A 17,210-nucleotide genomic window follows, 5' to 3' on the forward strand; every position below is an offset into this window, starting at 1 on the left:
ATTGACTGACCTTCATGTCTTAAAGTAATGATAGACTGTCTTTTCTCTTTGCTTATTTGAGCTGTTCTTGCCATAATATGGACTTGGTATTTTACCAAATAGGGCTGTCTTCTGTATACCAACCCTACCTTGTCACAACACAACTGATTGGCTCAAACGCATTAAGAAGGAAAGAAATTCCACAAATTAACTTTTAAGAAGGCACACCTGTTAATTGAAATGCATTCCAGGTGACTACTTCATGCAGCTGGTAGAGAGAATGCCAAGAGTGTGCAAAGCTGTCATCAAGGCAAAAGGTGGCTACTTGAAGAATCTCAAATATAAAATATATTTTGATTTGTTGAACACTTTTTTGGTTACTACATGATTCCATATGTGTTATTTCATAGTTTTGATGTCTTCACTATTATTCTACAATGTAAAAAATTGTAAAAATAAAGGCAAACCCTATATATATATATATATATATATATATATATATATGTATGTATGTATGTATGTATGTATGTATGTATGTATGTATGTATGTATGTATGTATGTATGTATGTATGTATGTATGTATGTATGTATGTATGTATGTATGTATGTATGTATGTATGTATGTATGTATGTATGTATGTATGTATGTGTATATATATATATATATATATATATATATATATATATATATATATATATATATATATATATATATATATATATATATGTATATAGTGTGTGTGTGTGTATGGAAGGATATCCATTTTACTATGATTTTAATTCATTATAAGCCATGTTTTCATTGAAAACTGGAGCATTGGACAGATACTTAAAATGTTTTCCCACAAATACTGTAGCATGGCGGCCATTTTGCCATCTGACTACCACAGGTGGCAGGCATGCAGTATCTGCACAGGCTTCTGGGCCCCTTGATCAACAGGATCTTTGAAGAGAAAAAGTATGTGGAGCTGGACCCTAACAAAGTGGAGTTGAAGGAGGCTGGGTAAGAACATATTTCAAGATGAGATGTAGGCAGAATCTACCTCCCACCCAGTGTTGATTAATGAAGGTGCTGGAGGCAAAAGGCAACTGGAGAAATAGGAAAAAGTCCCTACACTTCCAGTCAAATACACATTCATTAATAGTAGCTGACCTTTCAGTCATTCGATGCTCTGATGAAGGTCCACTGACCGAAAAGCTCAGGTAAAATTAAAAAAATGTGCCTTGATTGGAAGTGTGCGGAGTCTTTTTCCTATTTTTCACAAGATAATATGCATCTTAATTTTCATACTTAGCCACACATGCTACATCTAATTATTCCGTCTCTTACTGTTTCTGACTTGGTAGATGACTTGTATGTCAATCTTTGTGTGCCTGTTTGTGTGTGCCTGCCCATGTCTATGTCTGCATCTGCGTACGTGTGTGTGTGTTTGTGTGAGTGTGTAGGTGTACGGGCCTCCACCGGGTGCACACTGAGGCTGAGGTGATCCAGCAGAGCACCAGCCTCCTGCAGTCCTACCTTTCTGAGTTGCTCCATGCGATTAACCAGTCAGCCTCCTACTGCCCCGTTGCACTCTGCCAGGCCTTCCAACAGCTCTACCAGTGCGTCAACAAGCGCTTTCCTGAGCCTGAGTATAGGGTTAGTACAACAGCAGTGTTTCCCCTACCATTGTATAGTTCGGGGCCTACACTTCCGTTCAAAAGTTTGGGGTCACTTAGAAATGTCCTTGTTTTCGAAAGAAAACCTATTTTTTGGTCCGTTAAAATAACATCAAATTGATCAGAAATACAGTGTAGACATTGTTAATGTTGTAAATGGTTATTGTAGCTGGAAATTGCTGATTTTTAATGGAATATCTACATAGGCGTACAGAGGCCCATTATCAGAAACCATCAGTCCTGTGTTCCAATGGCACGTTGTGTTTGCTAATCCAAGTTTATCATTTAAAAAGGCTAATTGATCATTAGAAAACCCTTTTGCAATTATGTTAGCACAGCTGGAAACTGTTGTGCTGATTTAAAGAAGCAATAAAACTGGCCTTCTTGAGAATAGTTGAGTATCTTGAGCATCAGCAATTGTGGGTTCGATTACAGGCTCAAAATGGCCAGAAACAAATAACTTTCTTCTTAAACTCATCAGTCTATTCTTGTTCTGAGAAATGAAGGCTAATCCATGCGAGAAATTGCCAAGAAACTGAAGATCTCGTACAACGCTGTGTACTACTCCCTTCACAGAACAGCGCAAACTGGCTCTAACCAGAATAGAAAGAGTGGGAGGCCCTTGTGCACAACTGAGCAAGAGGACAAATACATTAGTGTCTAGTTTGAGAAACAGATGCCTCACAGGTCCTCAACTGGCAGCTTCATTAAATAGTACCTGCAAAACACCAGTCTCAACGTCAACAGGGAAGAGGCGACTCCGGGATGCTGACCTTCTAGGCAGAGTTGCAAAGAAAAAGCCATATCTCAGACTGCCCATCTTTTATTTTTATTGGCCAGTCTGAGATATGGCTTTTTCTTTGCCATTCTGCCTAAAAGGTCCGCCTCTTCACTGTTGACGTTGAGACTGGTGTTTTGCGGGTACTATTTAATGAAGCTGCCGAAAACAAGGACATTTCTAAGTGACCCCAAACTTTTGAACGGTAGAGCGTCGCCCTATGTCCCGCTCCAATTTCGCTCCGCTCACAACACAAGTCTGAAGCATGCTCAAGCCTGACCCAGAATCCATCTGTGTCTTGCACAGTCATCAACAGTAGACTATTTTCAGTCAAAACCCGGCTCAATAATGGAGTTCACCAAGTACTTCAAAAAGGAAAATGAGAAGTCATACAGGTGTACTATTAATATCAAACTAATTAACAATGATAATGTGGTACTAGAAAAAGAATGTGGTGACATCGTTTCAGTCAATAAAGATTCATTTTGGAATCTAAAAAGACACATCTCTCAAACACGAAAGTGTGCTACGTGAACACGCTGGGAAGAAAGCAAAAGGTTAGCAAGTTGAATACGGTAACTTGTAACAAAAGTGTAAAGTAAATATAGCCTAATATTCAAACAAATTTGTTTTGTCATTCAAAGTAGGCCTAATATATGGTTCGTTTAATTTAATTTGTGTCGTCCATGAATTTGTATTTTATAGAGCGAGAGGAGCAGCAGCAGCAACAAGAGAAAAGGGTTGAGGAATTCAAAAGTTTCTTCACTGCACGCAAAGGCCCAACCATAACAAGGGAGAGAAAAAGAGAGCTGGATGTAGCATTTTTAAAAATGATATACATGGACTATGAACCGCTGAGTAAAGGAGAACGTGAAGAGATGCAACACTTCGCCAGCGCAGCTCAACCGGGCTACACCGTAAGGGACACGCTCATGCCACATGCCCTGGAAGAGATGGAAGCCAAACTGCAAGACCTACTGCAAAATGGTGATGGGCTCGTTCTGTCAGCGGACATTTGGACCAGTAGAAGAGGGCACAGCTTCCTTGGCATCGTGGCCAGTTTCATTGATGGGACGTTCCGGGGGCACACGGTTTTGTTGGGCTGTGAGCACATACAGGGGCACCATACCGCAGATCGTATTTACCAAAAGTATGAAAGTGTACTGAAATATTGGAACGTGCAACGACATGTGATTTGGGTCGTCACTGACAGTGCCAGCAACATGATCAAGGCGTTTAACCTCCTCCCTGGCACTGAAGAGGAGGCGGAGGGTGAAGTGACCGCGGATGCCAGCAGCAGCGCAGAACATGAAGAGGAGGATGAGGGACCACCTGCGCCCTCGCAAGTCCATGTGGAAGTGATAACCACTAATGTAGAAACTATGATAAATCAGTACTTTACTGTGTCAAATTTACATCTGAGATGCCCCATTCACATGCTTCAGCTGGCGATCAAAGACGCTGTTAACGAGCACGACAACATTAATAGGCTGTTAGTGAAAGTCGAGCACCTGGTGAAAAGTGTACGCAAGAGCACCCTGAACACAGAGGAAACCGACCAATTAGGTGTCCGCCCCACAAATGCCTGCGCCACTCGATGGAGCAGCCAGCTGCGGATGATTTAGTCGTTCATCCGGTTGTTCCAAAAAGATCCGTTATGGCAAAACAAACTCAAGTCTAATGTTGCTAACATCACCCTGAATCAAGTACGGCAGCTGACACACCTTGTCAGTGTGCTGACACCACTGGCAGACCTCACAGACAAAATGCAGAAGGAGCTGGGGATGATCCTCCCTGCTGTCACAGAAATCAGATCCCTGCTCACCGATGACACTCACGCTGCACTTCCAATGGGCATCGCTGCTTTTGCAGAAACATTGGCAAACAACGTGTCAATTCGCTATGGAATATACTATACTGATAAACATCTCATTTTAGCATCAGTGTTAGATACCCGTTTCAAGACAGAATGGATAATCCGAGGTGAGTCTGTATGCAACAAACTTGGGGAGATAAGGTAAGGCTGTGGTTTAAGCTAAAAGTGAAATACATGCAGATTTTTTTCCTTTTTTGGAGTGAGCGGGGGGCGATTTGAGTGGAGCGCGATGCAAACTGCGTTGAGCGCTGAGCGATAATGAGCGGACTGGCCTGATGTGGCTTTGAGCGGGGGCAGCGGAGGGGTGAACAGCTCCGTGAGCGAGGAGCTGAGATTCTCACCGCTCCACTCCGCTCATATGCTCTGCTCTACCAACTGAGCCACACGGGACCACCACAGGCTTTACAACAAAAGTAGCCTACTTTTATGGCATGAAAATGAACCGCGGGAAAAGCGCCCTCCATTCGCTATTTAAGAGCATACGGATTACCTATTTCTTTCTCCTGCCCCTGTTCCGACAGGTACATGATAATGGTCCATTCTAAATCAAAACTAATTTCACACTTACTGTATATATTATTTAGTATATGTAAAGACAATATTAAATTGAGAATAGTCTGATGGGTGACAGTATTATCACTTGTGAATGATGTATTATCATTTGTGAATAATTCCCAGTGTGTGCAGTCTAAGGCAAGAAACAGTGCATGCCTTTTTTTGGGGGACTTTTTCAAATCATAGTTGCACACCATGTAGCCTAGCCCATAGGCGTAAAGTGGGGAAAAAAGTATTTAGTCAGCCACCAATTGTGCAAGTTCTCCCACTTAAAAAGATGAGAGAGGCCTGTAATTGTCATCATAGGTACACGTCAACTATGACAGACAAAATGAGAAAAAAAATCCAGAAAATCACATTGTAGGATTTTTAATGAATTTATTTGCAAATTATGGTGGAAAATAAGTATTTGGTCACCTACAAACAAGCAAGATTTCTGGCTCTCACAGACCTGTAACTTCTTCTTTAAGAGGCTCCTCTGTCCTCCACTCGTTACCTGTATTAATGGCACCTGTTTGAACTTGTTATCAGTATAAAAGACACCTGTCCACAACCTCAAACAGTCACACTCCAAACTCCACTATGGCCAAGACCAAAGAGCTGTCAAAGGACACCAGAAACATAATTGTAGACATGCACCAGGCTGGGAAGACTGAATCTACAATAGGTAAGCAGCTTGGTTTGAAGAAATCAACTGTGGGAGCAATTATTAGGAAATGGAAGACATACAAGACCACTGATAATCTCCCTCGATCTGGGGCTCCACGCAAGATCTCACCCCGTGGGGTCAAAATGATCACAAGAACGGTGAGCAAAAATCCCAGAACCACACGGGGGGACCTAGTGAATGACCTGCAGAGAGCTGGGACCAAAGTAACAAAGCCTACCATCAGTAACACACTACGCCGCCAGGGACTCAAATCCTGCAGTGCCAGACGTGTCCCCCTGCTTAAGCCAGTACATGTCCAGGCCCGTCTGAAGTTTGCTAGAGTGCATTTGAATGATCCAGAAGAGTATTGGGAGAATCTCATATGGTCAGATGAAACCAAAATAGAACTTTTTGGTAAAAACTCAACTAGTCGTGTTTGGAGGACAAAGAATGCTGAGTTGCATCCAAAGAACACCATACCTACTGTGAAGCATGGGGGTGGAAACATCATGCTTTGGGGCTGTTTTTCTGCAAAGGGACCAGGACGACTGATCCGTGTAAAGGAAAGAATGAATGGGGCCATGTATCGTGAGATTTTGAGTGAAAACCTCCTTCCATCAGCAAGGGCATTGAAGATGAAACGTGGCTGGGTCTTTCAGAATGACAATGATCCCAAACACACCGCCCGGGCAACGAAGGAGTGGCTTCGTAAGAAGCATTTCAAGGGCCTGGAGTGGCCTAGCCAGTCTCCAGATCTCAACCCCATAGAAAATCTTTGGAGGGAGTTGAAAGTCCATGTTGCCCAGCGACAGCCCCAAAACATCACTGCTCTAGAGGAGATCTGCATGGAGGAATGGGCCAAAATACCAGCAACAGTGTGTGAAAACCTTGTGAAGACTTACTGAAAACGTTTGACCTGTGTCATTGCCAACAAAGGGTATATAACAAAGTATTGAGAAACTTTTGTTATTGACCAAATACTTATTTTACACCATAATTTGCAAATAAATTCATTAAAAATCCTACAATGTGATTTTCTGAAAAAAAAATTCTCATTTTGTCTGTCATAGTTGACGTGTACCTATGATGAAAATTACAGGCCTCTCTCATCTATTTAAGTGGGAGAACTTGCACAATTGGTGGCTGACTAAATACTTTTTTTCCCCACTGTATATGTTTTGATAAGGTTTGTATCACAACTAAAGTGGCCAAATAACTCCAAACATAGCCTATAGGCCTAGGACTCCTGGAACACGGTTGGAGAGCACGTAGCCTACAGAGCCTAGTGAAACGTGTTCCTATAATCCCAGTCATTGCACAATCGCATGTGACTTTTGACTGGCAACCATTTAAAAGAGGATCCCAGCTTGGTCGGGCTGCTATATTTATTGCTCAATTCTTAAAATTAAGCACATTAATCCACTTTACAACAGTGTAGCCTACCTGGGATACATAGGCGTAGCTTGAGTTTCAAGTTTGGGGAAGCTAATTTTCACCATAAAAAAAGCACCTTTACAGTGAGGGAAAAAAGTATTTGATCCCCTGCTGATTTTTTTACGTTTGCCCACTGACAAAGAAATGATCAGTCTATAATTTAAATGGTAGGTTTATTTGAACAGTGAGAGACAGAATAACAAAAAAAAATCCAGAAAAACGCATGTCAAAAATGTTATAAATTGATTAGCATTTTAATGAGGGAAATAAGTATTTGACCCCCTCTCAATCAGAAAGATTTCTGGCTCCCAGGTGTCTTTTTATACAGGTAACGAGCTGAGATTAGGAGCACACTCTTAAAGGGAGTGCTCCTAATCTCAGTTTGTTATCTGTATAAAATACACCTGTCCACAGAAGCAATCAATCAATCAGATTCCAAACTCTCCACCATGGCCAAGACCAAAGTGCTCTCCAAGGATGTCAAGGACAAGATTATAGACCGACACAAGGCTGGAATGGGCTACAAGACCATCACCAAGCAGCTTGGTGAGAAAGTGACAACAGTTGGTGCGATTATTTGCAAATGGAAGAAACACTAAAGAACTGTCAATCTCCCTCGGCCTGGGGCTCCATGCAAGATCTCACCTCGTGGAGTTGCAATGATCATGAGAACGGTGAGGAATCAGCCCATAACTACACGGGAGGATCTTGTCAATGATCTCAAGGCAGCTGGGACCATAGTCACCAAGAAAACAATTGGTAACACACTACGCCGTGAAGAACTGAAATCCTGCAACGCCCGCAAGGTCCCCCTGCTCAAGAAAGCACATATACAGGCCCGTCTGAAGTTTGCCAATGAACATCTGAGTGATTCAGAGGAGAACTGGATGAAAGTGTTGTGGTCAGATGAGACCAAAATCGAGCTCTTTGGCATCAACTCGCTGTGTTTGGAGGAGGAGGAATGCTGCTTATGACCCCAAGAACACCATCCCCACCGTCAAACATGGAGGTGGAAACATTATGCTTTGGGGGTGTTTTTCTGCTAAGGGGTCAGCACAACTTCACCGCATCAAAGGGACGATGGACGGGGGCATGTACCGTCAAATCTTGGGTGAGAACCTCCTTCCCTCAGCCAGGGCATTGAAAATTATAGACTGATCATTTCTTTGTCAGTGGGCAAACGTACAAAATCAGCAGGGGATCAAATACTTTTTTCCCTCACTGTATAATAAAGCATTCAATGCATCATCGCATTTGCAGACTTATGTAAGATAGCCTACTATTCTTAATGTGATGAGTAGATTGGATAGTCATAATTTAGGCTAATAATATACTGAACAAAAATATAAACGCAACATGTGAAGTGTTGGTCCCATGTTTCATGAGCTGAAATAAAAGATTGCAGAAATGTTCCAGTTGATTTATTTAAAATTTTGTACGCAAATTTGTTTACATCCCTGTTAATGAGCATTTCTCCTTTGCCAAGATAATCCATCCACCTGATAGGTGTGGCATATCAAGAAGCTGATTAAACAGCATGATCATTACACAGGTGCACCTTGTGCTGGGGACAATAAATGGCCACTCTAAAATGTGTAGTTTTATCACACAACACATTTACATTACATTTTACATTTTAGTCATTTAGCAGACGCTCTTATCCAGAGCGACTTACAGGAGCAATTAGGGTTAAGTGCCTTGCTCAAGGGCACATTTACGTCATTTAGCAGACGCTCTTATCCAGAGCGACTACAAATTGGTGCATTCACCCTATAGCCAGTGGGATAACCACTTTACAATTATACTTTTTTTTATTTTATTTTTTTGGGGGGGGGGGGGGGGGGGGGTGTAGAAGGATTACTTTATCCTATCCCAGGTGTTCCTTAAAGAGGTGGGGTTTCAAATGTCTCCGGAAGGTGGTGAGTGACTCCGCTGTCCTGGCCTCGTGAGGGAGCTTGTTCCACCATTGGGGTGCCAGAGCAGCGAACAGGTGCCACAGGTGTTTGAGGGAGCATGCAATTGGCATGCTGACTGCAAGAATTGAATGTTAATTTTTCCAACGTCGTTTTCGAGAATTTGCCAGTACGTCCAACCGGCTTCACAACCGCAGACCACGTGTAACCACGCCAGCCCAGGACCTGCACATCCAGCTTCTTCACCCGAGGGATTGACCAGCCACCCGGACAGCTGATGAAACTGAGGAGTGTTTCTGTCTGTAATGAAGCCCTTTTATGGGGAAAAACTCATTATGTTTGGATGGGCCTGGCTCCCCAGTGGGTGGGCCTATGCCCTCCCAGGCCAACCCATGGCTGCGCCGCCTGCCCAGTCATGTGAAATCTATAGATTAGAGCCTAATTTTTTTATTTCAATTGACTGATTTCCTTATAAACTGTAACTATATTTTAGTTCAGTAGATAACTCAATCACTGTTTGCAAAAAATACTGTTCAATGCATGGCTGAGCGCGTATCGCGTAGACTAGTCCTAGGCTATATCAGATATGTTCTTTCTTTGCATGGGGAAAATGTGGCCTTTTTATAAACACATTTCATGTAGTTCTACTACACTTTATATGACTGCAGACATTATCAGAATCTTTTTTAATATGACAAATTACAGGGTAGCCTACTCTGCTGAAATGCGTGGAAGCCAGGAGATGCTAAATGTGTTTATGTTAATTACCTGTAAATTACAGTAAACCGGCAGTTATTTGCATGACAATCACCGGTTGATTGCCACAGCCCTAATCCCATCCTTAAAGGGATTACTCAATTTTTAAAGTGTTGGTTTATTTTCGATACCTAGGATGTTGTTGTTTCATTCAGACTGTTTTGAAGTAAGCTGGTTATTTAGCAATGTCCAATGGACAACAAAGTAAATCAAAATTAAGCTTAAAAAGTTAACTTTAAGTTGATCAGGTTGCTGTTAATGATAACTCCCCCACTCTCAGTGGAATCACTGTTGTGTGGCCTGTGTTTGCAGAAGGTGAAGTTTATAGCCGTGACCAGTTTCCTGTGTCTGCGCTTCATCTCTCCGGCTATCATGTCCCCCAAGCTTTTCCACCTCCGGGAGAAACACGCGGACGCCCGCACCAGTCGCACACTGCTGCTACTGGCTAAGGTAGGCACAAAATGGTGGTGCCGCACACTGCTGCTACTGGCTAAAGTAGGAACAAAATGGTGGTGCCGCACACTGCTGCTACTGGCTAAGCTAGGCACAAAATGGTGAGGCCGCACACTGCTACAGGCTACGGTAGGCACAAAATTGTGGATTTAGTTCCCAGTTGCCATCTGTGTTATAAATATACTTTTAGTGGTACAACTCTCCTTCTCCCATCCGCCATCCCCCTCCAGGCCATTCAGACCATTGGTAACCTGGACACTCTGACCTGCTGCTCCAAAGAGCCCTGGATGGTGCCACTGCAGCCAGCCATCCAGCTGGGCATCACCCAGCTCAAAGACTTCATCAGTAGACTGGTCAGCTGTGACAACTCTGAAGGTAAATACTACAACATACACTACATGACCAAAAGTCATGGGCATTAATATGGAGTTGGTCCCCCCTTGCTGTTATAACAAGCATTTCGCTACACCCGCAATAACATCTGCTAAATATGTATATGTGACCAATAAAATGTGATTTGATAACAGCCTCCACTCTTCTGGGAAGGCTTTCCACTAGATGGAACATTGCTGCGGGGACGTGCTTCCATTCAGCCACGAGCATTAGTGAGGTCAGGCACTGATGTTGGGCGATTAGGCCTTGCTCGCAGTCGGCGTTCCAATTCATCCCAAAGGTGTTCGATGGGGTTGAGGTCAGGGCTCTGTGCAGACCTGTCAAGTTCTTCCACACCGATCTCGACAAACCATTTCTGTATGGACCTCGCTTTGTGCATGGGGGCATTGTCATGCTGAAACAGGAAAGGGCCTTCCCCAAACTGTTGCCACAAAGTTGGAAGCACAGAATCATCTAAAATGTCATTGTATGCTGTAGCGTTAAGATTTCCCTTAACTGAAACTAAGGGCCCTAGCCCGAACCATGAAAAACAGCCCCAGACCATTATTCCTCCACCACCAAACTTTACAGTTGGCACTATGCATTCGGGCAGGTAGCGTTCACCTGGCATCCGCCAAACCCAGATTAATCTATCGGACTGCCAGATGGTGAAGCATGATTCTTCACTCCAGAGAACGCGTTTCCACTGCTCCAGAGTCCAATGGCGGCGAGCTTTACACCACTCCAGCCGATGCTTGGCATTGCGCATAGTGATCTTAGGCTTGTGTGCGGCTGCTCGGCCATGGAAACCCATTTCATGAAGCTTCTGACGAACAGTTCATGTGCTAACGTTGCTTCCAGAGGCAGTTTGGAACTCGGTAGTGAGTGTTGCAACCGAGGACAGACGATTTGTACGCGCTTCAGCCCTCTGCGGTCCCGTTCTGTGAGCTTGTGTGGCATACCACTTTGCGGATGAGCCGTTGTTGCTCCTAGATGTTTCCACTTCACAATAACAGCACTTACAGTTGACCGGGGCAGCTCTAGCAAGGCAGAAATTTGACGAACTGACTTGTTGGAAAGGTGCCTAGATGCCACGTTGAAAGTCACTGAGCTCTTCAGTAAGGCCGTTCTACTGCCAATGTTTGTCTATGGAGATTGCATGGCTGTGTGCTTGATTTTATACACCTGTCAGCAACGGGTATGGCTGAAATGGATGAATCCACTAATTTGAAGGGATGTCCACATACTTTTGTATATATAGTGTATGCAATTAAAATGGTAATTCAGCCTTCGCTGCTATTGATAACATAGAATGTTTCCTAGCAGAATTGGAGTTAGCCAATAGCTACACTACCAGTCAAAAGTTTGGACACACCTACTCATTCAAGGGTTTTTTATTTTTACAATTTTTTACATTGTAGAATATTAGTGAAGACATCAAAACTATGAAATAACACACATGGTATCATGTAGTAACCAAAAAAGTGTTAAACAATTGAAAATATATTTTATATTTGAGATTCTTCAAATAGCCACCCTTTGCCTTGATTACAGCTTTGCACACTCTTGGCATTCTCTCAACCAGCTTTATGAGGTAGTCACCTGGAATGCATTTCAATTAACAGGTGTGCCTTCTTAAAAGTTCATTTGTGGAATTTATTTCCTTCTTAATGCGTTTGAGCCAATCAGTTGTGTTGTGACAAGGTAGGGTTAGTATAGATAGCCCTATTTGGTAAAAGACCAAGTCCATGTTATGGCAATAACAGCTCAAATAAGCAAAGAGAAACGACAGTCCATCATTACTTTAAGACATGAAGGTCAGTCAATACTGACATTTCAAGAACTTTGAATGTTTCTTCAAGTGCAGTCGCAAAAACCATCAAGCGCTATGATGACACTGGCTCTCATGAGGACCGCCACAGGAATGGAAGACCCAGAGTTACCTCTGCTGCAGAGGATAAGTTCATTAGAGTTACCAGCCTCAGAAATTGAAGCCCAAATAAATGCTTCATAGAGTTCAAGTAACAGACACATCTCAACATCAACTGTTCAGAGGGGACTGTGTGAATCAGGCCTTCATGGTCGAATTGCTGCAAGTAAACCACTACTAAAGGACACCAATAATAAGAAGAGATTTGCTTGAGCCAAGAAACACGAGCAATGGACATTAGACCGGTGGAAATGTGTCCTTTGGTCTGGAGTCCAAATTTGAAATTTTTGGTTCCAACCGCTGTGTCTTTGTGAGACGCGGTGTGGGTGAACGGATGATCTCTGCATGTGTAGTTCCCACCGTAAAGCATGGAGGAGGAGGTGTTATGGTGTGGGGGTGCTTTGCTGGTGACACTGTCTGTGATTGATTTAGAATTCAAGGCACACTTAACCAGCATGGCTACCACAGCATTCTGCAGCGATACGCCATCCCATCTTGTTAAGGCTTAGTGGGACTATCATTTGTTTTTCAATAGGACAATGACCCAACACACCTCCAGGCTGTGTAAGGGCTATTTTACCAAGAAGTAGAGTGATGGAGTGCTGCATCAGATGACCTGGCCTCCACAATCCCCCGACCTCAACCCAATTGAGATGGTTTGGGATGAGTTGGACGGCAGAGTGAAGGAAAAGCAGCCAACAAGTGCTCAGTATATGTGGGAACTCCTTCAAGACTGTTGGAAAAGCATTCCAGGTGAAGCTGGTTGAGAGAATGCCAAGAGTGTGCAAAGCTGTCATCAAGGCAAAGGGTGGCTATTTGAAGAATCTCAAATATAAAATATATTTTGATTTGTTTAACACTTTTTTTGGTTTCTACATGATTCCATATGTGTTATTTCATAGTTTTGATGTATTCACTATTATTCTACAATGTAGAAAATAGTAAAAAAAAAGAAAAAAAAAGTGAGTGCATATATTTTCATACTGGCCCCCCGTGGGAATCGAACCCACAACCCTGGTGTTGCAAGCGCCATGCTCTACCAACTGAGCTACACTGGACTACTTTTACCCTTGAATGAGTAGGTGTGTCCAAACTTTTGACTGGTACTGTATATCCTTAGCATATTTGTAGTCCTCAAAGGGAAAACTCTACAATATATCTCCAATACTTTACAGGGTAACCACTACAACATATCTTCCATGCTCTTATAATATGTGGTTAGCTGTAAGCAAATTCCCTAGCAAAATTAAAGTTAGCCAAATGCTATCTTTAGCATATATGTAGTCATCAGAGGGTAAACTCAACAAGATATCTCCCATGCTCTTATAATGTTATTAGCTAATTCTATATGGTTAGCTGGTGGTTAGAAAGAAAATGTATCTGACTGTCATTTAATGTGAACAACTTTCACTTCAGGATTGCTTTGAAGTGTTTGCCATGCCACTAACTGAAATCACTGACTTGACTAATACAATATACTGAACAAAAATATAAACGCAACATGCAACAATTTCAGCAATTTTACTGAGTCACAGTTCATATAAGGAAATCAGTCAGTTGAAATAAATTCATTAGGCCCTAATCTATGGATTTCACATGCCTGGGCATAGGCCCAGCCAATTAGAATGAGTTTTTCCCCACAAAAGGGCTTTATTACAGACAGAAATACTCCTCAGTTTCATCAGCTGTCCGGGTGGCTGGTCTCAGACGATCCCGCAGGTGAATAAGCCGGATGTGGAGGTCCTGGGCTGGCGTGATTACGCGTGGTCTGTGGTTTTGAGGCTGGTTGGACGTACTGCCAAACGATGTTGGAGTCAGCTTATGGTAGGGCCTAATGAGAAATTAACATTCAATTATCTGGCAACAGCTCTGGTGAACATTCCTGCAGTCTGCATGCCAATTGCACGGTCCCTCAAAACTTGAGCCATCTGTGGCATTGTGTTGTGTGACAAAACTGCACATTTTAGAGTGGCCTTTTGTTGTCCCCAGCACAAGGTGCACCTGTGTAATGATCATGCTGTTTAATCAGCTTGTTGATATACCACACCTGTCTGGTGGATGGATTATCTTGGCAAAGGAGAAATGCTCACTAACAAGGATGTAAACAAATGTGTGCAAAAAATGTAAGATAAATAAGCTTTTTGTGCGTATGGAAGATGTCTGGGATCTTTTATTTCAGCTCATGAAACATGGGACCAACACTTTACGTGTTGCATTTATATTTTTGTTCAGTATAATTCAACTATTTTAGCTTATCTATGTTGATAGTAGAGATCAAATCAAACAATATGTTACCTTTAGGGTTGCTAAGAAATTAGCCATGCTAGCTGTGTGTGGTTTCCTATGGACTGACACTGCTGTGTGTTTAGGGAAGCTAAAGTAGTTAGCCATATATGCTAGCTGTGATTCCAAATGGGCTGACTTGACTCTGCTGTGTGTTCCAGACCTGGACCTATAGTAGAGGTTAAGTCAAACGCTACTGTTATGTTTAGGGATGCTAAGATGTTAGCCATGCTAGCTAGTTGTGAGTGATTCCCTATGACTTGACACTGACACTACTGTGTATTCCAGACCTGGGCCTGCAGCAGAGGATGAGTCTCCAGTGTGGCTCCATGGAGAAGGAGGGCTTCATTCTCCTACACAGGACCAAGGACAAGAGTATACTGATGACGTCGCCTTTTAAGAAGTACTATGTCACCCTCAGCAAAGACACCCTGTCCTACGCCCGGACCCAGCACTCCAAGGTGGGTGCCTTATTAGCTTGACAAGATCACCTTTTGTAGTTAGAGTCAATCATTGACATTTATTGATACTGTAGCCCTTTTATTATTTTTGTGAAGTTTATTTTTATTGGATAAGTTCTGTTTCAGTCCGTTATCTTCCTTTTGGTTAATAATGAACACTACGCAGGTATTTGTTTCCAGGCATCCAATGGCAGCTACTACAAAGCTCTTGAGTGAAAAACGCTACATGAAACACAATCTCTCCCACATCCCCTCTTGTCTTCCCACTATCACGGAGGAATTCATTTTATTACTGTTTTCATGTCCTATTGTCTATTATTTCTGTGCCTTTGTATTGTATGTGTCTAAAACACCACTGTAGTATAGTCATTCTAGCCTTTTCCCATTTCCTGTTTGTGCTCTTGCTAACTCCATTGCTGTCTTTGTCAAGCCAAACTATTTATTTGTCATGGTTGGCATGAACATGAGTGACGAGGGGTTGGCATGATAGCACAAACAGACTGGAACTCGGGCTGTAGTAATTCTAAGGTAAGGTGACAGATAAAGTTATATTTAATTAAATTGTTTTCCCTGCTATCACAGAAGAGCTTCTTCATCTCCCTGCCCAGGATCCGAGCGGTGGAGAAGGTAGAGGAGAAGAGCTTTGGCAGTGCCAACGTCATGCAGATCATCTCCAGCCGAGACAATGGCCAGGTGGAGACACTGTACCTGGACTGTAAGGTCAGCTTCTTCACAAGACCCCCAAAGCAGATAACACCCTATTTCCTATATAGTGCACTACATTTGACCAGGGCCAGCATAGGGCTCTGGTCAAAAGTAGTGCACTATATAGGGAATAGATAGTGTGCATCTGAAATGCCACCCTATCAGGCACGGAATGGTGGCGGTGCAGGTTGGGACTACCCCAGAATGTGTAAATGACCCTAGACAGCCATGCAGGCCTACTGTATTTCTGAATCAGAATTTTATTTTGGTGTCACACAAGCGTTAAAAAACATCAATAGATCCAAACTATTACAGACCTATATCCATCCTGCCCTGCCTTTCGAAAGTATTTGAAAGCCAAGTTAACAAACAGATCACCGACCATTTCGAATCCCACCGTACCTTCTCCGCTATGCAATCCGGTTTCCGAGCTGGTCATGGGTCCACCTCAGCCACGCTCAAGATCCTAAAGGATATTATAACCGCGATCGATAAAAGACAGTACTGCGCAGCCGTCTTCATCGACCTGGCCAAGGCTTTCGACTCTGTCAACCACCGCATTCTTATTGGCAGACTAAATAGCCTTGGTTTCTCAAATGACTGCCTCGCCTGGTTCACCAACTACTTCTCAGATAGTTCAATGTGTCAAATCGGAGGGCCTGTTGTCTGGACCTCTGGCAGTCTCTATGGGGGTGCCACAGGGTTCAATTCTTGGGCCGACTCTATTCTATGTGTATATCAATGATATCGCTCTTGCTGCTGGTCACGCTCGGATCCACCTCTATGCGGACGACACCATTTTGTATACATCTGGCCCTTCATTGGACACTGTGTTAACAAACCTCCAAACGAGCTTCAACACCATACAACACTCCTTACGTAGCCTCCAACTGCTCTTAAACACTAGTAAAACTAAATGTATGCTCTTCAACCAAACGCTGCTTGCACCCGCCCACCCAACTAGAATCACTACTCTCGGCGGGTCTGACCTAGAGTATGTGGACAACTACAAATACCTAAGTGTCTGGTTAGACTGTAAACTCTCCTTCCAGACTCACATTAAGCATCTCCAATCAAAAGTTAGATCTAGAATCGGCTTCCTATTTTGCAACAAAGCCTCCTTCACTCATGCTGCCAAACATGCCCTCGTAAAACGGACTATCCTACCGATCCTTGACTTCGGCGATGTCATTTACAAAATAGCCTCCAACACTCTACTCTAATTGGATGTAGTCTATCACAGTGCCATCTGTTTTGTCACCAAAGCCCCATATATTACCCACCATTGTGACCTGTACGCTCTTGTTGGCTGGCCCTCACTACATATTCGTCGCCAAACCCACTGGCTCCAGGTCATCTATAAATCACTGCTAGGCAAATCCCCGCCTTATCTTAGCTCACTGGTC

General features: G+C 43.0%; 1 protein-coding gene across 1 annotated transcript in view; it reads left to right on the forward strand.

Moving 5' to 3' along the window:
- Positions 1–17,210, forward strand: part of rasa4 (RAS p21 protein activator 4) — a 91,706-nt gene that overhangs the window by 64,996 nt on the left and 9,500 nt on the right. The window contains exons 12-17 of the mRNA XM_084178654.1: positions 871–983; positions 1,427–1,619; positions 9,913–10,050; positions 10,284–10,428; positions 14,927–15,099; positions 15,682–15,819. Of these exons, the coding sequence (XP_084034780.1) occupies positions 871–983; positions 1,427–1,619; positions 9,913–10,050; positions 10,284–10,428; positions 14,927–15,099; positions 15,682–15,819 (900 nt within the window). The remainder of the gene's footprint in view (positions 1–870; positions 984–1,426; positions 1,620–9,912; positions 10,051–10,283; positions 10,429–14,926; positions 15,100–15,681; positions 15,820–17,210) is intronic.

Source organism: Coregonus lavaretus (genome assembly GCF_964263955.1).
Source record: "Coregonus lavaretus genome assembly, chromosome: 15".
NCBI classification, from domain to species: Eukaryota; Metazoa; Chordata; class Actinopteri; order Salmoniformes; family Salmonidae; genus Coregonus; species Coregonus lavaretus.